Source organism: Metschnikowia bicuspidata (genome assembly GCF_001664035.1).
Source record: "Metschnikowia bicuspidata var. bicuspidata NRRL YB-4993 chromosome Unknown METBIscaffold_3, whole genome shotgun sequence".
In the NCBI taxonomy this organism is placed as follows: domain Eukaryota; kingdom Fungi; phylum Ascomycota; class Pichiomycetes; order Serinales; family Metschnikowiaceae; genus Metschnikowia; species Metschnikowia bicuspidata.
The window spans coordinates 48,101-70,272 of record NW_017387733.1 but is presented as its reverse complement, the minus strand read 5'-3'; the positions used below and the strand labels follow the sequence as shown (position 1 = coordinate 70,272).

Genomic DNA, 22,172 nt, shown 5'->3' with positions numbered 1-22,172 from the left:
GATTCGAACTGAAGATTCACTGGAAATGTTTTGGGACAAGGTCAGAGAGGCGGCCGTTTGCGAAGATTTAGCTGCAGATTCGCTAGAATCATCCTGGGTCATGGTCAGAGAAACCGCCGGAATTGATGATTCAAATGTGGATTGACTAGACTCACTCTGGGTCATCGTCGAAGAAGCGGCCGCTTCTAAAGACTTGGATTCGGATTGACTAGAATCATTCTGGGTCATGGTCAGAGAAGTCGCTGTGGCTGATGAATTTAATACAGATTCACTGGAAATATTCGAGTGTATAGGCTGTACGCAAACGGCTTTGGTGTCACCAGAGACAGAGTGTGCAAGCTGTACCAAGAGTATAAAAGAAAGAAGTTTCGTGACAAAAGAAGCAAACCTCGGGGTGCTGGGCTTTTTGTCGAGAATGTTGATCGAAAACATAGTGAGATTGCAAAATGAGCGGAGCTGGCGTTGAAAGCCTCAAATATAGTAAATATGAATGACGTGAGACAGCTGAAGGATACTTAAAACCTAAAGTTTTTGGCCCCCAGCTAGGTTTAAAAAGAATTTGAATATCATCCATTGTCTCAGCTATTATGGCGAGACTCTTTTGCATGTGTTGGACTTTCCAAATAATATCCGCAGAGCCAGCTATTTAGCTGGTCGTTGCAGACATGTATAGGCTTTCCCAAGTATACAACTAGATTTTGAGTAATTATACATTGATTCTTAGGATGATGTTTCTTTTTGATACGCTTTACTCTCAATAACACCGCCGCGTTTGAGACAGTTGACTGTATCATGAAGAGTCAGTGACAAGAATAGCTTTGAATGAGCCGCTTTTTGAGGCGTGTTTGTTTACCACATTACGAACCGAGAAACAATAAATAGTACGTCCGAGGCTGTGTACGTGAGTTCGCCTTTACTTGGCATTGAGGAATGAAACAGCCCAATTTGGGAATTTGTTTTACTGATCAAATTTTAGAAAGTCTGTCTTTATCGAAGATTATGGTCGGGAATATTGCTAACAAATTTTGAAAGAAGAATCTTCTTAAACGAGATACTAAAATGTATGTTGTCCTCTCAAAATTTTATATTTGCGTTCGCTCTTGTTTGATGGCACTAGAAAAATGTAACTGCGGCCTCCGTCAGTTCTACAATAAGAACCGCAGGTATATAGACTTATCCGGTATGGACGTGTATTTCTGTTGATGCGTGCAGTAGACTGAAAATAATAGTCCGTTCGGGGTATTGCAATCTGTGCGAAACCACCTCTATGATGCCCCTAAAAATCTAATTTTATTTTATTTTTTCTTTCTAGAGTTTGTGTTCTTGTGGGCTGTATGCATATTGGCCTAAACATTTACTTTGATCATTCCGAGATACAATGACTGGATACAATGACTGGATACAATGTCTGGATACAATGACTGGATCCAATTCTGAACCCTATTCTTTCCTAAATGCACCTTACTACAATCTCTCTTCTTTCCTTACAATTTTTTTGAGTATAAGATGCACACGCCCTTATATCTCTGGTCTTAGCGTGACTGGCTTGACTTGGTTAACAAAGGACAATAGGCCCCTGTATATTCCGTATTAGTGCTTTGGGTACTTCCTAAGATTTGTCAAGTACAATATCGCACAGGTCTATGGTTGAATTCTTCCCTGCATTGAAACTATATGCCCAGAGCCTTGGTCAATGTTGTAGACAGTCTCAGTATGCGTATACCGGGCATATTTTCGTATAGCATCTAAGGTGAAAACATGTGAACGAACAGTACTATGGTAAACACCACATCGGTGGGACTTAGCTTATGGTAAGGTAAGAATTGATTCAGATGTAGATATATGAAGAGAAGTTTTCCTCAAAGAAGGAAGAAAAGGGGACATGAAAAGTTTTCATGTCTTATATAGATGACAACAGTGAGAGTGGCTTCGCCTCAGAGTGCTGTCCTAACCCTCATACTGGTTGGGTCATCTATCTCAACAATAGTTGAAAGTATTGAATGCAGGTTGTTTTTGAAACGCTACTATGGAGATCGAAAGCTAACCCACCTCTACATTAAGTGTAAGATTGTGCATTTCTGGTAGCAAAAGATTGGCTTTCAAGCTCGCATACACTTCATAGAAATGCTACCCATTTAAATGCATCCTTTAATGAGTTTAGAAATTCTAATTGGTTTGTTAAAGTCGTTCGCAGAATTTATTTGCTTATGGACGAGGAGGCAAAGGTACGTCTTGCCGCCTTGTCAAATGAACAATATTCACAGGCCCTTCAAAAAACATATCCTTCGGAACGATGATATTAAGCTGATTTTATTCAAGTTGACATTTTTTTTGGAGCAGTCTATCTGAGGGGAGACTCGTATACTCTTTGGAAAATCTCGTGAATCAATGCTCGCGCCTTTCCACCTAAGCCAATGTTGCGATCTCTTATTGGGTTTTTTTTTATATTTTTTTCGTTAGTGTTGGGATTTTACATCTCTCCAGTGGCAGCCAATAATTGTTTTTGGAAAAAAAAGGGAAAGACCAAATAATCGGTGTAAGTTCCAAGAGCAGCACGTTCGCAGCCTTGCGCAGGTCGTGGCTCAACGAAACTTTAATCACTCCAAGATCACAAGTCCTATGAGTGCATTTTGGCCTCTCTAAAAGTAGAAAATAAGGCTCATGAGAGAAGGCTTTTTTTATGGGCCCTATATATATATATTCTAGATGGCTACTAAAAATGACTTCTTTTGCTGTATCGGGTATGACGACAAAGAGGCTTGCGCACTTCCAAGGCAGCAATCAGTCCTCCAAGTGGTAGAGCCACGCTCACAGCCAAATATTTGACTGGTATCGTCCATTCATTTCATCATCACCTATGTGTTTTGTTCTTCTGCTGTGTCCACAGTATAGATGGCAAGTCACAGCAGGCACAAGTAGGAATGGAAGACAGAGAGTTGAGCCAGACACAAAGGTCTAGGACTTGTAAGAAGCCCAGTCATTTTTGACGGAAAAAAAAGTCAAAGTCCATGTGAAAGAACAATCGGATATACCCGATTTCCGCAGCTTACTACAATTGAACACGTCTGAAATCACACAAGTTGTAGCTTTAGTCTGGTGTTATCAGGCCCGCTTGCAACATTTAAACGTAAAGAGCTAGCCTCGACCTGATTCCGACTTTCCCGTCTAATCGCGCTCCAAAATTGCTAGTCCCAACTAAAGACGTGTTGTGACCGGCGTCCCGGTGCGGCACACCGGTCGGCTCCATAGTGGGTCGATTCCTGCCGCGTATCTAGACATTGTACCGGAAATAAGGCTGATCAAGTCAACCTGCATTTTGCAGCGGAGATTTCCGTCACCGGAATGCCGGGCCACTCATTCACCAACGCAGAAGGGCCACGAATGTACCATAGGTGTCTCATAGAATAAACAATGATATTGAATAAATTACTATCTTCACGAATTCAGCGCCTGCTTGCGTCTCTAGTACCTCTTCATCGCAAATCCCCAGACCTTCTGTGTCACGCACGCACGCTCACGTGAGCTTCGGCTGTTCAGGAAATTGCGGCGATCTCCGAGCGCAGCTGGCAATCGCGGCCCAATTGATAAGCTAATCGACAAAGGGCTCATCTGCGGGGAGGATAAATACCGGCCGAATTCCGTCGTCCTCAAAAAAACAAGAGACACCATCAAATCGGAAATCTTTCTGTTTCCACAAGCTAGAGCCTAGATCTCAAAAAACGTCCCATTCCACTTAGTAACGCCTCTATCCGACACCGCCGGCCCAGTTCACCATGTCTGTTTTATTAGATTCTGCTTACGGCAAAGGAAACGTCAAGTTTTTGAAGGTCAAGAAAGACAAGCACAACCCACAAGTGCAGGATGTGCTCGAGGCCAACTGCAGGGTGTTGTTGAAGGGAAACTTCGATGTTTCCTACACAAAGGCGGACAACTCGCCCGTAGTTCCCACGGACACGGTCAAAAACACGATTTTGGTGGAGGCCAAAAACACGGACGTGTGGCCAATCGAGCGTTTTGCCGCACACTTGGCCAAGCACTTCACCACGAAGTACGCGCACGTGCTGGGCGTGGATATCCAGATTGTCCAGTCGAGATGGACCAAGTTCGATGTCAATGGCAAGCCACACGATCATTCTTTCCGCAATGAGGGCCCCGAGACGAGAAGGACGCATTTGGAGTACAGTAAGACGACCGGCCAACTTACCATCACGTCGGCCATCAAGGATTTGACAGTGTTGAAGTCCACCGGGTCGATGTTTTATGGATACCACCAGTGCGACTACACGATCTTGAAGCCCACCACCGACCGGATCTTGTCGACAGATGTGGACGCCAGCTGGAAATTCAGCTCATGCTTCAAGAGCCTTGACGACGTGTTCAAACACGCAGATAACGGTGTGTTTGACCAGACCTACGAGGCTGCCAGAAAGATCACGTTGGACCGCTTTGCCTTGGAGAACTCGCCCTCGGTGCAAGCCACCATGTACAACATGTCCCACGACATTTTGCAGGCTGCTCCTCAGATCGACAACGTGACATACGAGCTTCCCAACAACCACTATGTCTTGTACGACTTGAGCTGGAAGGGCATCACGGACAACAAGGAGTTGTTCTACCCATCGCCCGACCCCAACGGGTTGATCTGCTGCACGGTCGGCAGAAACGGGGCTCCCAAATTGTAGGACGCTGAATTTCTCGAGCTTGCCTCATACCGGGTATGCTAGAGGAATTGCTAGAGGAACGAGGGATCTCATGGCCACTGACTGGACGCACGGCCTACTTAATAGTAATGAATAGTTTTAGAAAGCAGCGTATTGTATTTGGAGGAGCTTGAGTGGAAGATGCTCGAGGACTTAGGCATGGCACCCGGGCACCATGGTGGCACCGTATCGAGGAAGAAAAAAAGAATAGCGGCTTTCGAGGACTCGGAAGCAGTAGTAGGGTAAAAGTACCGGGTTCTGCAAAAGATTCAGTTTCGAGGCAACGCCACTTCCCTGGAGTTCACTATCTGCTCATCCAGATATCGATCAGTTTGTTTCTTGAATCAACAAGCACTGAGTCGGCCCGCATCAGCATGCGGTCCTGGCGACTAGTTCTGCGAACTTGTAACGGTCGAAAACGTGACGGGTCAAACTGCCAGGCGCTGTGCTCAGCCGTCGACTTCCAGGCGCTGTGCTCGGCAGTCGACTTCCAGGTGCTGTGCTCAGTAGTCTATTTTCAAGCGCTGTGTCAGCCGTCTATTTCCAAGAGACAACACTAAGTTTCGAAAGAAGGATCACTTGGCTTTATTGGTGCAAGCGCCTCGGCTACCCCGCACCGCAGAGGGCCCTTCCGTGGATATCCTACATGTCGTTCATTCCAGGCAAGCTTGATGAGATTGCTGGAATCATAGATTGCAACTTACGCCCTGGCTGCCCGTGCACACGTGGTGGAGATGCCCGCGTGTGTAAGCCGGAGCAAACCAGCCATTTCCAGTACCAAGTGGAAAACACGGCCGTGGACACAATTTCCAGGGCCGGACCAATGGATGGCGCTGCGAGGCTGGGCTGTTCTTCGCAACGTGTTATTATATGTTGATAGCTTTTCGTGTTATTATATGTTGATGGCTTTATGTGTTATTGTATTATTGTTAGCTTTTTGTATCATTATATTGATAGCTTTTCATGCTATTCTAATACTGTTAGCTTTTCGTTTATTATATGTTGATAGCTTTATGTGATATTGTATTATTGTTAGCTTTTTGTATCATTATATTGATAGCTTTTCATGCTATTCTAATACTGTTAGCTTTTCGTTTATTATATGTTGATAGCTTTATGTGATATTGTATTATTGTTAGCTTTTTGTATCATTATATGTTGATAGTTTTATGTATTATTGTATGTTGATGGCTTTTCGTGTTATTGTATGTTGGTGGCTTTTCGTATTATTCTATTATTGTTAGCGTTTTGTATTATATTATTGATTGCTTTATCATATTGTTGATAGCCTATTATATTATAATATTGATAGCTTTTCATATTATTATGTTATTGTTGATAGCTTTTCATATTGTTATATTGTTAGCTTTTTTCTATTATTGATGGCTTTTCGTGAATTATATTTTTTTTTCATATTATTCTATTGTTGTTAGCTTTTCGTATTATCATATTATTGATAGCGTTTTGGCTGTTCTTCGCAACGCCATTTCGAGTACGCGCACACCAAATTCCCGCAAAACTAGATTTATTTTCCTACAGTCCCTGGAGTCCATACTTGGATATCGCGTGTTCCAGCATTGTGGCCACGCCCCGGGCGCCGGCTCCGAGTGTCCTACAACATGGACGGTGGCCCCCGGCCAGGGCCTTATCCACGGATAAACCGGGCGGCGCGGGCGGCGCGAGCAGCAGCCGCGGCCTGTGTGCACACCGCTCGGCCCCGGTCGTTCACAGCCGCTCGTTTAATGCCGCAGGCCGTTGGGTTAATCACGCAAGTCGGTACCCCACGAACAGAGGCGGGCTTGTGATGAGCACCAGGCGGCGCGCTTGGCTCTGTGCATGGTGGCATTCGCCCAAAGTGCCGAATCCTCGTCCATTGGGACCCCCGGATCTTCCTCGTCATGGGCCTGCGGTGCGGGCCACTTCCGGCCGTAGGCCCCAGCCGCGCCATCTCGGCTGTTCGAGAACCGCGCTAACCGACTTGTGCTGAGGCGCCCCAGAATTCACGCACGCCCGGCAGATGGGCACACGGCTGGACCGAATACGAGACGCGTATAAATACAACGGGGACACCAACTTTGGGCCGGCCGTTTTTGCGGCAGTGGCCATGAACAACTCCGACTCGGAATCCATACCCAACCTCTCCAGCTCAGACGTGCTGGAGGAAAAGCCCTACGTGCTGGAGGAAAAGCCCTACGCGCCGCATGCAGGTCTGCAACCGAATCTCTCCAGGAAGAGCACCAATGCCGGCGTCCAGCTGCTCATCAGCAAGCTCGAAGAAGACAACCATGGGCTCGGGCCCTTGGAGCAGCCGTACGACGTGGAACGCACCTACACGCGGCCCGACCCGAAATCCACTTTCCACGAAAACGACCCCTGGAAGTACCCGGTGGACGAAGACACCGGGTTGCGGCTCGTGGAGTTTGTTCCGCAGGACCCCGAAAACCCCAAGAACACCAGCAGGGCAAAGAAATGGCTCTACACGGTCAGCTTGGGCATGATCTGCTTCACCGTGGCCCTCGGCTCGGCCATCGTCACCGGTGACTTGGAGGACCCCGCGGCGTATTTCGGCGTTTCGGAAGAGGTCATGATTCTCTCTGCAGTCACGGTCTTCGTGCTTGGTTTTGGCGTGGGGCCCTTGGTGTTTGCCCCGGCCTCCGAGGAGGTCGGCCGCAAGCCCGTGTACGTGGTGACGTTGGGGCTCGCGGTGATCTTCATCATCCCCTGTGCGGTGGCCCAGAACATCGGCACCACGTTGATCTGCCGCTTGATCGACGGCATAGCGTTTTCCGCGCCCATGTGCTTGATTGGCGGCTCGTTGGCCGATATCTGGGACGCCAAGGACAGAGGCCTGGCCATGGCGGTCTTCTCGGCCGCGCCGTTCTTGGGACCGGTGTGCGGCCCCATTTTCGGCGGCTTGCTCGGTGACTATGCGCCCACCTGGAGATGGATCTACTGGACGTTTCTCATCATCGCAGGCTTCTTCTACGTGGCCTTCATCCTCATTGTGCCGGAGACGCACCACAACACGATCTTGAAGAAACGGTCGAAGAAGCTCCGCAAAGCCACCGGCGACGACAGCTACAAGGCGTTGTGCGAGCTTGTCGAGAGGTCGCGGGCTGAGATCTTCAAGACCTCCATGACGCGCCCCTTCTTGCTCCTTAGCGAGATCATTGTGTTCTTGGTCACCTTGTACATGTCCGTGTGCTACGGGTTGCTCTACATGTTTTTCTTTGCCTACCCGGTCGTGTACATGGAGGGCAAGGGCTGGTCGGCCTCGGCCACCGGGGTGATGTTCATCCCCATCGGCGTGGGGGTGATTCTTGCCAGTGCCATCACGCCCTTCATCAACAACGACTACAACAAGAGGGCCCAGAAATACAGAGACCGCGACGAGCTCCCTCCGCCAGAGCTCAGATTGATCCCCATGATGTTCGGGTGCTGGTTTCTTCCCGCAGGCTTGTTTGCTTTTGCCTGGTCCTCGTACCCCCACGTATCGTGGGCTGGCCCTTGTTTCTCCGGCTTCGCCGTTGGTTTCGGCTTCCTTTTGCTCTACAACCCAGCTAACAACTACATCGTGGACTCCTACCAACACTATGCCGCATCGGCCTTGGCGGCCAAGACCTTTGTGCGTTCTGTCTTTGGTGCATGCGTGCCTCTTTTCACCATTCAAATGTACCATAGGTTGGGCTACGAGTGGGCGACCTCCTTGATGGCTTTCATTTCGTTGGCATGCTGCCTCATTCCGTTCATGTTTTTCAGGTACGGCTTGAGAATCAGGAAGTTCTCCAAGTACGCCTACGACGGCTAAGGTTCGGGTAGAGTCTGCGGCGCGATGGTCGCGGACGGGCTTCATACATATTTATTTTCCATCAAGCTTGCTTATATATAATAATGAAATACAGGTATTCGTATCTTTTGGAACGCCGGCGTATCTCTTGCGCCGTCTCGTTGTTGGCCGGGGTTTCCGAAGCGACTTTAAGGTGTAGCTTCGAGCTCAGATATGAACAGATGTCACTCACAGATTAGTATTGGTATATAATAAAAAGGTCCTCGAAGCCAGAAGATACCGTTTGAACCCGCAATGGGTATTCGCAATATCTTGCATTTCCAAATACTGCAAGCATCTAAATATCAAACGGTATATAGCATGCTTGTTACCAAAACGGTGTATTACATGCTCTCCACCCAAAACCCGTCGCGCCTCCACGCGATACGCCTCTCAATGTAAACAGTATCTGAGGCGCGCCCTACCCCATGTTTTCATCCAGCAAATAGCTATCTTTCGACATCGGCCAGGGTAAGCCGGGAAACATGAATCCAATGAAACGGCCAGATGAATTCGAAATGTTCCACCAGCGTCGCAAAAGGCCGCCGTTGGCTGAGGTAGGAAATACGAATACAACGCCTCACCGGCCATTGCGGCCGATCAATCACAATAGGCAAAACACAGTCTCCAGCAGCAAGGACCTGCGGAGTAATGAAACCCTCAAGAATATCAATATTTTCTCTTTGCGGGACAAGCATTTCTCTTTCAAGCCGCCCGCAGGTTCGAAGGCCCTCCACGGAAACAAAGAAAATTTGCATCCGCTCAGTTTCACCTCCACAAGTCCTGGCCCCGGTTCGTTGTCAGATAACTCAAAGATGCTCCAGAAAGCCCGTGAAATGTATAGAAGAAAAGAGGTCAGTCGAAAAGAACGAGAAAATCTCACTGGGCTTGAAAGAACCACTCGGCAATCTCCGCTGTCGATTCCACTAACGCGGATTGGTCACTTGCTCTCGGGAAGAAAACTGTTTCCTCTGGCAACCGAATCACATCTGCAAACCACTTCAGTAATGCCCTCAATCAGGTATTGGCTAGACGCTCCTCAATTGAATAAGCCAAGCTTCCATTATAGGTTCATGCAGAGCCTCGTGGATTACAACAGCCATGTAGAACAGAGCAATCTGGCGATTCGTTCCCTCCTTGTCCTGGCCAAATTCGCCGATTCGACAACCAATCGAAAAATACAGGCAGATGAACCTGTTGGCTCTCGTTACGGTCAAGACTCTCTGTGCTCACTAACTGACGACATGAACTGGGTTGCTCTTTCCCGAGTCACAGAGCTAAGCCCATTTCTTTTAGCGGCGACTACTTCTGAGGGTGAAGACATCCTCCTAATGAATACCCATGAGGCTGACATAACTGCAGGCAGCAAGATCAGTCTTGAGGATTGTTATACATATGACTTGAGTGGGGTACCAACAAAAGCGTACTACAAGTGGCAACTTCTTCATTGAAACATACGATGGAAGGAACATGCATGACAGTGTAGAATTCAAAGCCAGCTTTAAGAGAATACCTACTCAGCCACTCTCGTCATACTTTAGTTAGAGACATGGGTAAAATGCTCATATTTACGAAGTATCTCCTCGAGTCACGTTTTTCTCACAATCAAACGTCTGTGGAAAAGCTTCTGAATCCAGGCCCGACCGATGTCAAATCCTAGCATTCTATTACCATTGCTTCGTTTCTGGTACTTGCTTTTCTTTTTTGATCTAAGTCATGCTTTCATGAACTGGCCGCCACTAAATGAACCGATTCGATATTGAACCTATGTCATCACCCAACACCTGACCTGGGTTTGAAGGCAACCTCTTATACTACCAGATTACTTATCAACCTTGTATATTTTATCAGGTTTTATACAAATATTTATACATTAGTGAATTAGAATACAACAAAAGAAACATACATTTTTGCTCACTGCCCAAAGAGAGGCTTAATCCAGGAATCAAAGTTCCCAACATGCATATTTACTTTTGGGCATGTGCATCGTGATTGAGCTCCAATATGATTTCACTCTGGCATGCAGTCAAATGCAATCTCGCCATAGCTAGCGCTTCGGATATTTGATCTTAACAAAGAACGAGCCAGCCGTATCACGGAATGAAGTGACCATCCCTGGAGGCGCTGGCGCTTTGTAATCTGGGTTTTTGACCTGGGAGCGGTTGATGATTAGCTCATTGTATCCATAGATAGCTGGAACCCCCAAATCAATTCCGCCAGGAAGCACACTGGAAGGCATTGGCGTGCGAAACGTTTTTGGCATGTCCGAAAGATCAGGCAACGTGGTTTTGACTCCCCTTCCAGAATGGAGAGCACTTCTCCTGGAGGCCGTTCCGCGACTCAGACCCTGCGATGCGAACAGATTAGGTATATTCTCGTTGTAGCTGAAGGTATTTTCATTGTTGAAATGTCTTCTTCTCCTGCGAGATTCGCGCTCCATTTCTTTATCTAGCTTCTCAATTTCCAGTTGTGAGAGCTTAGTCATAGCTGGCGAGTACTCGGCAAGCAGAGCTGGGTTTCTCAAAGTTGTGACGAAATCTTCTGATTGTCCCTGTCCCGGCTCGGAATTGATTATTCGCAACGGTGGGGCCAAGTTAGATTTGATTTCTTCTTCGCGAATCAGGGATCCGTCAAAACTGTATCCAATTAAGAACAAGGCTTTATTATGGAGTTGAGTTTGTTCTCTAATGCTGAAGGCAATAGAAGTCGCGAATTCACCCGGCAAACACATTTCATCACAAAGAACAGTGGCAAATTCTTCAGGGTCGTTGTCTTGGGCATTGAGGATATCCCATTCGAATTGATCTGTGAACTGAGTGTTATTGATCAAAAGATCTATCTTTATCGGCACTCGAATTTCACCCATACTTTTCTCTGGCTTTGCTTTGTAGTCCTTTATTTGCTCGGTGATTGCCTGGTAAACGTTGTGGAAATGGCTCTCGGAAATGAATTTGTAATCCTCAATCAAGAGCTTCACGAAATTTTCGAGGGGCAACGTTTCATCATTGAGATCCCACAAGAACGTGTCGCGGAGTTTGAAGCGGTCTCTCTCCTGGTCAAAATCCAATCTGATGGGAACAAGATGGCGGGGCTTTCGCGAGGAGTGGGCTTTCCTGACCAAGGCGCTGATTTCCGCGTCTGTCCAACGAACATCCGGAACTTTCAGAAATGATTTGTTCTGTGCGGGAAGAATCACCTGGGTAGCCGTGTTGCTTATGCCGTTCCCGTAGCCCAGGTAGCCTTCACCCCAGATGCTGTTGTTGAACTGGTTCTTTGCGGACGCAGCAATGGACGCCATTCGGAGCTGCTTGATTGCATTGTAACTCTTGATATCGCGAGACATTTGGGTGATCAATTCCTTGTTCATCATATCTTGGTGCCCAGCGGCACGCAAGAACGCATCGTCTTTCTTTATCACTTCCTCATAGAGCTTCACCTCCAAGGGGACCTCTGTGCCAGATGCTTTCAACTTCTCAGACCACTCTGTGAGAGAGCTCATTGGCCTCATCGCGACTTTCGACAAAGAGTCCGGGGCGAAGCCAGGGGGAAGTTCCACCTTTTCTAGGGCCAACTCTGTGCCGTGTGGGGCGGTTTTGGGCTTCACTTGAGAACGCGGCGTTGGAAGAACGGCCTTTCCGAGTAGAGAAGCTGCCTCTAGCCCGCCTGGGCCGTGAGCGCCATTGAGGTGGCTCCTATTGACGGCGGCAGCAGCCGCCGCAGCAGCAGCAGCGGCCTGCGACATGTTCTGCGGGCCAGGGCCGTCTATCTGGAGAGACTGTGGATCGTGAGGGCGCTGTGCGAGTCCCTGCTGAATGAACGACGGGTTGGCAATCTGCAGGTTGTGAGGCACGCCCGACCCAGCCAGCCGCAACTCGGCCATGCCGCTCATTGTGCCCGGGGCCTGTCTATGCATGACTGCCGGGGTAGCGCTTGCGCTGGGCGGGGCGTTCTGTATGTTTTGCGCGTTTTGCTGCTGGAGCTGCTGCATCCGCTGGAGCTGCTGTTGACTGTACTGCTGGTGGCCCATGGCTTGCTGGTTGATTGGCTGAGCCACAGGCATGTGCCCGATTTGCAGCGGATGGCCCGTCTGCTGCGTCGTGTACGCCAGCTGCTGTGTCTGGTGAAGGGCCTGCGTCAGGCCCTGGGGAGCCAGGACCGACTGTGCCCGCAGCTGGATCACATTATGCGCCTGTTGCTGCTGTTGCTGTCGATGAAGTTGTTGTTGTTGTTGTTGTTGTTGTTGTTGTTGTTGTTGTTGTTGTTGTTGTTGGTGCTGTTGGTGTTGGTGTTGTTGTTGTTGTTGTTGCTGCTGTTGCTGTTGCAAAAAAGCAGCTTGCACGTTCTTATTGTACATTTGCTGCTGGGCCATGCCGGACTGCCCCATGCCCATCTGCTGCATTGCATGGGTGTTGTTTTGCGGGCTCATGGACGGCTTGAAGCCGGCCGAATCCGGCCCCTGCGCCAAGTTGACGCTGGGCGACAAGTCGGCCGCATTAGAGCCGAGCGTCGGGCTCATGCCCTGGCCGAGGCCCGGGGCAAGCCCCGGGCCCATCCCGGGATTCAAGGCCTGACCGGCGCCCAGGCCCATTGCCAAGGCCCCATTCTGTGGGGGCGCCTGGCCCGCGGCCATCATGCGCTGCTGCATCATCTGCTGCTGCTGCATCATCTGCTGCTGCTGCATAATCTGCTGCCGCTGCAAATACTGGCGGAGCATGTTCTGGAACTGCGGCTGGTTCTTGAGGTCCTGGAGCTGCTGAGGAGTGAGGTTCTGGAACTGCGGCGGCAACATCGCCATTTTCTGTCTGTGGCGGGCGGCCGCGGCGGCATATTGTTCCTGCTGCTGCTGCTGTTGTTGCTGCAGCAAGCGCGGCGGGTGTGCGTTGGGCGTGTTCTGGCCACTGTTGGAATTGAAATTCATGGTCTAGGAGTGGGTGGAGGCTGGGGCGACCTAGCCAGCAAGCAGATGGCGGCGGAGGGTCGGTCCTGGGGGTTTTCCAGCAGCCTAGAATACAGGGTTCTGTGGGTGTTCGAGGGGTCCCGCAGCGTGGGACGGCTAGGCTATAGGGAGAAACGTTGGTGATTGCCCCGCCTTGCGAGTGTTTTTTGTTGTTCTGGGGTCGCGATATGTTGGTGCGCGCACGACCGCGCCCTGGCCGTGGACTGGGCCGGCCAGCTTGTGGGCAGTGCCGAGTGCCAATGTGGGAACGCGATGGCCGATGCGATGGGAAAATTGGGGCCTGGCTAAAACAACCAAGCAATCAGAACATCATGACGAGGCAAAGCGTGCGGTCTCACGGGAGAAGCAGAAAACAGGTGCAGATGATTTACCGCGCTAGCGAGACGGGAACCCGGGGTTTCGAGACTGGCGGTCACGTGCAAGGCGGTTTGGGGCCAAGGCTGGGGCGATCGTCAAACAGCGTGTCACGGCCATCTTATGGCGGACTTGGGGTGACTTTTCCTGGGTCATAAGTACATTCATGAGAAGCTGCTTAAAGGTTTTTTATATATATAATTTATAAAGCTTTGCTCCTTTACTCAGATGAACCTGCCAAAAAAAAAAGAAGAAAAAAAATTGGAGGGTTTTGTTGTTTGGGTTGACTGGTGGGTGAGTTGACTGGTGTGCGTTGACGGGTGTTGTTCATTAATAGGTTACATGGGTTTGATGGTTGTGACTTTGGCTATTATGGTGAGCCTGAAATTCATTGCGAGTCTGACAGTTCTTGTGGGTGGGATTTTGGTTTTCATGCTCAGTTTGACTGCTATGGCTAAATGTAATTTGATGATTTCTGAACAATTCACTGATGTTGTAATTTTGACCGGGATTGTGTGGTTTCTATTATTGCGCGTTTGTTGACGCGTCCGCCTTGTATTGTAAGCTAAGATTATATTGTGAGCGTTTTTATTGTGAGCGTTTTTCTCGTAAGCACTTTTATAGTGAGCTAGACTATGCCGGGAGTCATCAGAAATTGGGCTTGACGACTGGTCTTGTTTCAGTTACTATCAGCCCGACTGTTATTGCGGTTGTCATGGTGAGCTTGACGATTACTGTGTGTCTGCCTATTGCTGTAGCTTGCCTATTACCACAAGTATGACTGCTGGGCTCACCCACAGCTCTAAATAATACATCCAGTTTCTACTGTTAATTCGACTGCTACTGCAAGTTTGACCACAATTCTCAGTTTGGCAATCATTCGGGGTTTGGTCAGCCAGGGTGCTGGTGTGCCGGAACCTGCGCCGCACGCAATTTTGCACCCATTCTGTATTGCAACATATGTCCCATGTGCTCCAAATGACCAATCACTAAAAAGTCTTACTCACTCCTTTTCACACCTTGCTGGGTATTCCGATCATACAGACTCTTTTTTGCAGTGACCCTCCAGATTGTATGTGGCTGCATGGCCCAGTGCTCGCTTCCCCACTGCGAGCACCTGCGGCCGCTTTGCCCATAGGCCTTCTTCTCTTTTCTCGACGTATTTTGTTTTTCCATCCCCTTGCTTCGTATCGGTCCCAGATTTTGTGTTAGCAACTATCTGCGAAAAAAAACCGTTTCTTCGCCTCGCTCAATAAATACGTCGCTATGTCCTTGCTAGAACCAGACCAGGCAGTGCCCGACTTCCCACAAAACCATGCTTCAGACTTCGTCACCGAGTTCTACGCTATCCGTTTTGCGTCTTCGAATGCCCGCCAAATGGCCCGCCATTTGGAGTTGGCTTTTGATTTCCGGGAAATCGCCTACCGCGGCTTGGAAACCGGCGCCTTGTCGGTGGCCAGCCACGTTTTGCAATGCAATGACATTGTGATGGAATTCATGAACCCACTTGACTGCCCTGTCCCGGAATCCCGCCGCTTGTGCATCCTGCCGCCATCGTCACCCCTTCTCTCGGCCACCGAGGCCTTGCTCCATGATCACCCCCAAAGTTCGGCCGTGGCAGAACTGTGCTTGCAGTCTCCCAAAGTACGCAAACACGTTTCTCTGTACCTCAGCCATGACAAGTCGGTGGCGGCCACCCGGCAGGTGCTCTTTGACCATACAACAGCCTCGTTCTTGGCTGATTTCATCAACCTCCACGGCTTGGGTGTGTGTGACATTCTCTTCAAAGTGACAGATGTCAAGGCTCTTTTCCAGCACTCGGTGGAAAACGGCGCCGTTCCCGTAAACCTGCCAAGAACCGAGACTGACCAAAACGGCTCTGTGATCACAGCCACCATTGCGCTCCCTACAGCAGACCTACACCACACGTTTGTGCAAGTTTTGGACTACACGGGAAAATACTTACCGGGATACGGAGGGCCCAGCACACGTGCCATCTCCAGTCTATACTGTGGTATACACCTCCAGGCCATTGACCATTGTGTGCTCAACTACTCGTGGAACCAAATGACGCCAAACGCCACCTTTTATGCCCTGGCCCTCGGGTTCCATAAATTCTGGTCCGTGGATGATAAAGACGTGTCAACTGGAAACACCGGGCTTCGCCTGATGGTCATGACCAACAAAAACGGAAATGTCAAGATTCCCATCAACGAGCCTGCAAAAGTTAAACTAAAAGGGCAGATCGAAGAATTTTATGATTTCTATGGCGGGCCAGGCGTACAGCATGTGGCACTTAGGTCCACAGACATCTTGAACGATGTTCTGTTCCTACGCTCGAGAGGCTTGGAATTCAACACCATCAGCGACGAGTACTACCGCATCTTGAAAAAGAGGCTCGATGATCACCAAATTACACTTGCGGAGAGTTTCTCAGCTTTGCGAGAAAACCACATTTTGGTGGACTTCGACCCCGAAAGTAAGATGGAGAGGTCTGACGGCTCATTTTCGTGCTTCTACATCCTCCAGATTTTCAGCAAGCCCTTGCATGACCGTCCCACCTTCTTCTTTGAGTTTATCCAGCGGCACGAGCACGATGGTTTCGGTAAAGGAACATTCAAAGGGCTTTTTGAGTCGATAGAGAGAGAGCAGGAGCTACGTGGTACATTGGGCACTACCCACTCTGAGGTTGCTAACCAAGTCTAGATTAAATAAAAAGCGTATTTGTTCACATGCTCATGTCATGAAATCGAAAAGCGACTTATAGCTGACGTAACGACGCCCACATACACTCAAGTATTGGTCAACCACACTTCGGTAATGATCGAAAGATCCCCTGTTCTGCTCTGCAAGCGCATTTACTTCTCCGCTGGTCATTTCAGCCAAATCGCGCTCTTCGCTTATTGGTTTCAACTGTTTCTTCTTGGCCTTGTCAACATCGAAAATCGCGTCGAAGTAGAGCAATTGATTGTAGAGAGCTTTATCACTGTAATTGTAGCGCATGACACCTTTGCACCCATGAGCCGTTCCTGAAGAGCCAATACAACGCTTACCGTACACCGATATTTGTCTTGTCTTGATTCCACATGCAGAATCATCACACACCAACCAACCAGCATAATAAAGGGCTAGATGCCTTTTTATCTCAATCTCTAGCTGTATTGAGATCTTAAGGAGCGAAAACAACGCATCACACTTCGAGCAGACGATTCCGTTGAATGTCACTCGGTAATCTGACGAAAACATGATTCCTCCAAACCTAAATTGGTGTCCACATTTGCACTTTAAGACCAAGAAACTGACTTGCCTGAATCTTTCAACGTCTGTGACATTCGATTCCAAAGGCGAAACATCTAAGTCCAATCCCTCTGAGTTCCGGAGTCTCATGACATATTTCTTAGAGTCTATGCCAAGAGATGTGGCCACACGCATTAAGTCAACACCGTCAATCTTATTCAAAAGACGTTCCACAGGGGCATATATTTGCTTTTCCAAGTAATAGTCGCAATCAGGCTTGAATGATTCCTTATTGCTCAAGACTTCTTGAATTGGACGAGCCCTCAGAGCAGGGTTACCATCATCTTCAGCATTAACAGGGGCAGTGATGATGAATGTTACCACGCTTCCCGCTTTCACAACCTTTCCTTGCTTCCGGAGCCTGAGCGCTACTTGGACAGAAGGCATAGACTTTCCGTTTGGATAGCTTGTCGGGTCTTTGGATAAACGAGTATTTATCGAGAATTTGTCGATAGAGAGCTCGTTGTCTCTGATCTTTTTGTTCATACTTTCCAAGTACTCATAGACCTCAGTTAGTGCCTCTTCTGGATCCATATCCGAGAGAAGCTTCTTTAAGACAAACGTGGAGATATCTTTCGAGGCTTGGCAATACTCACGTCTTCTCATATCGAGACCTTTAACCTCCAAAGACAAGACTTCCTTTCCAGTTTTCTTGTCTATGCTTACATTCATTGCAGCATACTTTTTCTTCGCATGAAGAAGTAATCTCTTGAAGACATTATCAGTGTCAATCTCCAACAATTTGTATCTCTCATTCACTTGTACCTTGAACTCATCACCGATCTTCAATGCTTCCTGAAATGAGGAAGCACCTGTATCTATCATAACAGAGTCAGTATCACCATACACGACTCTTAATCCAATCAGTTCAGCTAGTTGTCTGGTATCCATCAAAATCTCACGACCTTTGTTTGTCACTAACATGGCCAAAGGTTTGGCATAAAACCTAGAGTTCACATAGCCCAAACATCCATACATAGAATTGGCTGTTAACTTTAAGGCTTGTTGCTTGATGTCATATTGTGCACGCTCGCTGCTTGAAATTCTTGAATCTTTGAGAAGTTTTTTCACTTCACGACGCCGAGAAACCAATGTATTAAGGAGTCTTGGTAACACACCAGCTTCAGAGTCTCTTTCTGGAATATCAGGCATATCCTTATCTTCATCATGTGAGATATTGTATGCATCTCGCAACACTGTTGTGAAGCAGATATTGAATTCTTGAATAATGCTTGGATACAACGAGTTAAAATCCATGACCAAGATGTAGTTTTTGTGCAAGCCTTTCTCCGGCTCGAAAACCAAACCACCTTGATACTTAGGTTTCTTGTTTGAGGTAACTGTAGTTGCATCATCCTCAGCGGCCTCAAGCTTCGCTTCCTGCTGGTGATTGGTATTTTTGTGATACTTATCTTCCTTATCAGGCACAACGTAGTTATTCTTTTTGAACTCGTGTAGTAGAATAAACTCATTGCGACCAGCTCTTGTACCTGACAATGTGTGAGACCAAGCATTGCCAGCCAAATTAGTGAGTTGCTTGGAAAGCGACAATATTTGAACAGCAAAAGAAATCTTGGCCGTAATTAACACTTGAGTTATGTTTTCTTTCAATGGCATGAGCAAAAAGCTAGCATCTTCGGCATATCGAGGATTGTGGAAGTTGATTTCAGGAGACACGTGCTTTTCATGACAAACCACCTCGTACATTTCAGGCAAATCCCACGACTGACATTTTGAAGTGAGAGATTGACCTAATTCATTTGCAATATCACATAATAGACGGCCCTGAAAGATCTCTCTGATGATTAGATTATTGTTGAATCCAGTTCCTTTTCCAAATTTGTCTGGCCACAGCTTCCTATTTCTCCTTCCCATGGCAGACCAGGTAGCGACCCTCAAGTCATGCATTCGATGAACTAAGACATCCAATGAAATATTTTCTAGCCTGTGGCCCACAATTACATCAGGATCAATATTCTTGATAAGCGCGGCCATACACCCAAGCATGGATGCTTCATTCGGGAGTGTTTTCACGTTCAAGCTATGCTTTTCTGCTGTCTGCCGAAGTCCAGGGGGAAATACGCTAGCTCCGATAGGACGAACCAAAGTAAGAAGTTCTTCAGGCTCTTTTCCTTCATCCACAGGAGAATCTTGTGGAACATTTTTATAAGTTGCCAAACTAATACATGCCACCTCCTGTTTATTTTGTTTCACATTCATAATCGTCTGAACGGAAATTGTCACAGTTGTCAAGCTTGGAGGAGCTAAGGGAGTGTTGACAAGTGGGGTCACACAATCAGCTGAAGCAACCGACACCTCGACCTGGCAATGAGATGCGTTCTTAATTGCTTGGAAATCACCATTTTTGATTTCTAACCAACAAGGTCCCATGATGTTGCGCTGCAACACGAATGACTCAAAAATGTTTGCGTTTGTGCCAAAAATTCTCTGGAATGTTTCACCCTCAATCTCAGCTGGCATGACTAAGTTCCTGTTTCTATTGGTCTTGAAAGGCAAAAGTATTTTTAAGTAATCGGCTTCTTTTGGAACGCCTGGCAACTCAAAAGCATACTTTAATTTTTCTGGCCTAGCGCGGAGCTTGTCTAAGCCGTATTGTTGAATAAGAATTGGAGCAAGTTCTTCATGCACATCCTTCATTTCTACTGGCTGGTTGGTTTCTTCCGAGTCGACAACTCGAGATTCTCTGGGCAACACAAAGAGTTCTTTGTATAACCCGTTAACTTGAACAACAGCAGAAACACAGGAGCCATCTTTCGACAACACTTTTCCGAAGAGAAGAAGAGTGCTATCCGCTTCAGCGTAATCCAACCAGAACATCTTGAATGAGCCGTCATCAACGACATTCTCACTCGACAATTTTTCTGTTTGCGAGATTGATGCGTACGTGGGCATACCAGAAGAAGATGCTAATCTAGTAGAGACCAGAATTTCTGAGGTCTTGACAGCAGAGACATTCACTGGACCAGATTTTGGTGCAGCCACCGCCGTTTTTGGTCTTCTGCGAACAACAATCTCGTCATCGTCATCGCTTTCGTCGTTGTTGTCCACATCGGGAGTTTCTGCCTTAGGTGACGTAGTGAGAGATTGGGTGACTGAACCAGTTTCCAAGTCTAAGGGCTCTGTCGGTTCAAGCTCATCCACCACATCAGATTGCAAGCTGGAGCTGACATTTGCGTTTACTTGGGAAGCCGAATCTAGGCCATCAGAATGTGCTGAGGGTTCCGTCTTGAAATTCTTCGATACCGAAGGGGGCTTGACCTTTTTAGGCTTTGCCGTTGAAGATGTGAAGAAGCCGAACGCAGAGGCAGTGGACTTTTTAGGCTTGCTTGTGGTGGATCCGAAAACCTTTTGCTTCTTCGTTGATTTGGGTGAATCAAAGTCGTCCAAGATGTCGTCAATGCTAGCCTTTGCTTCAGTCTTGATCTTTGGTTTTGGAACAGAATCCGCGGTGAAAAAGCTGTTAATATCTGTAGTGGTGGACACTTTCGCTATTTTTTTCTGTGGTTTCTCCCGTTTTCGTTTCTTCGTGCCGGGTTCTTCTTCGTCGGAGTAGTAATTCGGCCGTGTAGATTCGTCCCACTCGTCACCACCATTATCAACATATCCCTCACCATTGTCATCCACGATAAAATCATCGTTCATGAGCTGTTCACGCTTCCGCTGGCGAAATTCATCCTCATCAACCTCGTCATAGATCGACGCGTCTTCTTCGTCCGAAGAGTGGGCCACAATGGTACCGGTACGGCGTGCCTCGAGGAGCCTTTTGAATTTATCTGATTTGGTGGCTCGCGACAGCATTTCCAAATTTGTTTATATATAGAAGAATGGCTTAAAAGAGCCGGTTTCTTTGTTCCAGACCTCTGAGTGTGTGCTTTCGAGGGAAACTTTTTGCTGGATTCAGCCCGCAGCTGGCGATAGACGCGCAGAAACACACGGTCACGTGATGACTCGACTCGCGTCGCGTCGCCCAGCTATCGCGTCCAAAGGCTGCAAAAACGAGACCGTAGACGCCGTGAGTCCATCAGCATGAACAGTTAATCGGTTTTATCACATCAAAATCTTTGGATTTCTCATGGCCTATTGTGGCATTTCCGGTACGAGAGTTAATTTTTCAAAAAGGAGCCACCCAATCCGTTGACTTTGAGATAGTGGTGGTTGTAGGTAGCAAAGGAAAAATCCGTTCCCTATTTCACTTGTGAGTGATGTTATTATACACTTGGTGGTCTTGGAAAAGAAGCTGTAATTTAGTCTTTATACCCGGAAGTTAAACAATGTTGAATACGTGCTCATCGTATAAACGCGACGCGTCTGCTGGGAGTGTTTTGGGAATTCCGACTGGTTGACATGAATACTTGAAGACAGATTGCGATTTTCTAGTCAACCTAAGTGAAAAGAGAAATAGCAAATGTGTTTGTTCCGCTATCGCAGGGAGGAATGCGGATATGGGGAGGTCCAACAAATTCGGTCGAAATGAGGTACGGGTTTCGAAGGATGTCGTGCGTCTTTTGCCATATCATTTCAAGCACTAATATTTTTCCTGGACCTGCGTCGTTGTTGTTTTCGCAATCTAAAAACTTGAAGTTAAGTCACAGTGGCCCAACGGCTTCAAGGGTACGTCCCATCACAGCATTTGCAGTCACACACTGTATTAGATTATTCTTTTGGCCAGCCAATTGACACGAATGTTCTTAAACATACACACGGGCTGGCCCGGTTCAATCTAAATCTGAATTTAGCCACGCCTTGCTTAAAAACCTAGACTTAAGAGTGACCAGGCTAAGGAAGTGCTGGGATGGATTTGCGGAAAACTTCCGACAGTTGATGAGAAGAATTGCTTCTATGTTAGACAATGCGAAGTAGCAGTGAACTGTAAGTTGGAAATTTTGGATGGAAGCTAGTTCCGGACTCATTTATTCGGAATCTTTTTTTGACCCACAAAACTCGCCACTTTACTATTCTTTATGATTGCCTCAAACAAATTACTCTACGTTTGTTTGTCCGAGCCGTCATCCATACA

General features: G+C 47.6%; 7 protein-coding genes across 7 annotated transcripts; 5 read left to right on the top strand and 2 right to left on the bottom strand.

Moving 5' to 3' along the window:
* Positions 1–3,773: 3,773 nt before the first annotated feature.
* Positions 3,774–4,682, top strand: METBIDRAFT_11476 (uncharacterized protein; the record flags this gene model as incomplete). The annotated part of the gene is made up of 1 exon (XM_018854000.1): positions 3,774–4,682. The coding sequence occupies one exon, from the start codon at positions 3,774–3,776 to the stop codon at positions 4,680–4,682; it is 909 nt and encodes a 302-aa protein (XP_018711373.1).
* A 1,867-nt stretch (positions 4,683–6,549) lies between these two features.
* Positions 6,550–8,608, top strand: METBIDRAFT_54905 (MFS transporter). The gene has a single exon (XM_018858293.1). The coding sequence runs from the start codon at positions 6,718–6,720 to the stop codon at positions 8,506–8,508; it is 1,791 nt and encodes a 596-aa protein (XP_018711372.1). The 5' UTR covers positions 6,550–6,717; the 3' UTR covers positions 8,509–8,608.
* A 348-nt stretch (positions 8,609–8,956) lies between these two features.
* METBIDRAFT_31527 (uncharacterized protein) lies at positions 8,957–10,426 on the top strand. Its single transcript, XM_018855873.1, has one exon. The coding sequence runs from the start codon at positions 9,012–9,014 to the stop codon at positions 9,975–9,977; it is 966 nt and encodes a 321-aa protein (XP_018711371.1). The 5' UTR covers positions 8,957–9,011; the 3' UTR covers positions 9,978–10,426.
* Positions 10,357–13,598, bottom strand: SNF5 (Snf5p). The gene is made up of 2 exons (XM_018855872.1): positions 12,866–13,598; positions 10,357–12,841 (listed from the first exon to the last, which is right to left on the bottom strand). Exons 1-2 carry the CDS (start codon positions 13,442–13,444, stop codon positions 10,574–10,576), a joined length of 2,847 nt encoding a protein of 948 aa, XP_018711370.1. The 5' UTR covers positions 13,445–13,598; the 3' UTR covers positions 10,357–10,573.
* METBIDRAFT_165096 (uncharacterized protein) lies at positions 13,548–14,085 on the top strand. Its single transcript, XM_018854652.1, has one exon. It carries the CDS (start codon positions 13,651–13,653, stop codon positions 13,993–13,995), a length of 345 nt encoding a protein of 114 aa, XP_018711369.1. The 5' UTR covers positions 13,548–13,650; the 3' UTR covers positions 13,996–14,085.
* A 1,018-nt stretch (positions 14,086–15,103) lies between these two features.
* Positions 15,104–16,543, top strand: METBIDRAFT_42224 (uncharacterized protein; the record flags this gene model as incomplete). The annotated part of the gene is made up of 1 exon (XM_018857514.1): positions 15,104–16,543. One exon carries the CDS (start codon positions 15,104–15,106, stop codon positions 16,541–16,543), a length of 1,440 nt encoding a protein of 479 aa, XP_018711368.1.
* Positions 16,461–21,039, bottom strand: POL1 (DNA-directed DNA polymerase alpha catalytic subunit). The gene has a single exon (XM_018855871.1). The coding sequence runs from the start codon at positions 20,951–20,953 to the stop codon at positions 16,574–16,576; it is 4,380 nt and encodes a 1,459-aa protein (XP_018711367.1). The 5' UTR covers positions 20,954–21,039; the 3' UTR covers positions 16,461–16,573.
* Between the last annotated feature and the right edge of the window lie 1,133 nt (positions 21,040–22,172).

Bases quoted from the DNA above. Each gene is read 5' to 3' on its own strand.
- METBIDRAFT_54905 (XM_018858293.1), top strand. From the start codon at position 6,718: ATGGGCACACGGCTGGACCGAATACGAGACGCGTATAAATACAACGGG.
- METBIDRAFT_31527 (XM_018855873.1), top strand. From the start codon at position 9,012: ATGAATCCAATGAAACGGCCAGATGAATTCGAAATGTTCCACCAGCGT.
- SNF5 (XM_018855872.1), bottom strand. From the start codon at position 13,444: ATGAATTTCAATTCCAACAGTGGCCAGAACACGCCCAACGCACACCCG. The intron at 12,842-12,865 runs GTGCAAGCTGCT...TTTTTGCAACAG, and splicing joins AGCAAATGTACAATAAGAAC to CAACAGCAGCAACAACAACA.
- METBIDRAFT_165096 (XM_018854652.1), top strand. From the start codon at position 13,651: ATGTTGGTGCGCGCACGACCGCGCCCTGGCCGTGGACTGGGCCGGCCA.
- POL1 (XM_018855871.1), bottom strand. From the start codon at position 20,953: ATGCTGTCGCGAGCCACCAAATCAGATAAATTCAAAAGGCTCCTCGAG.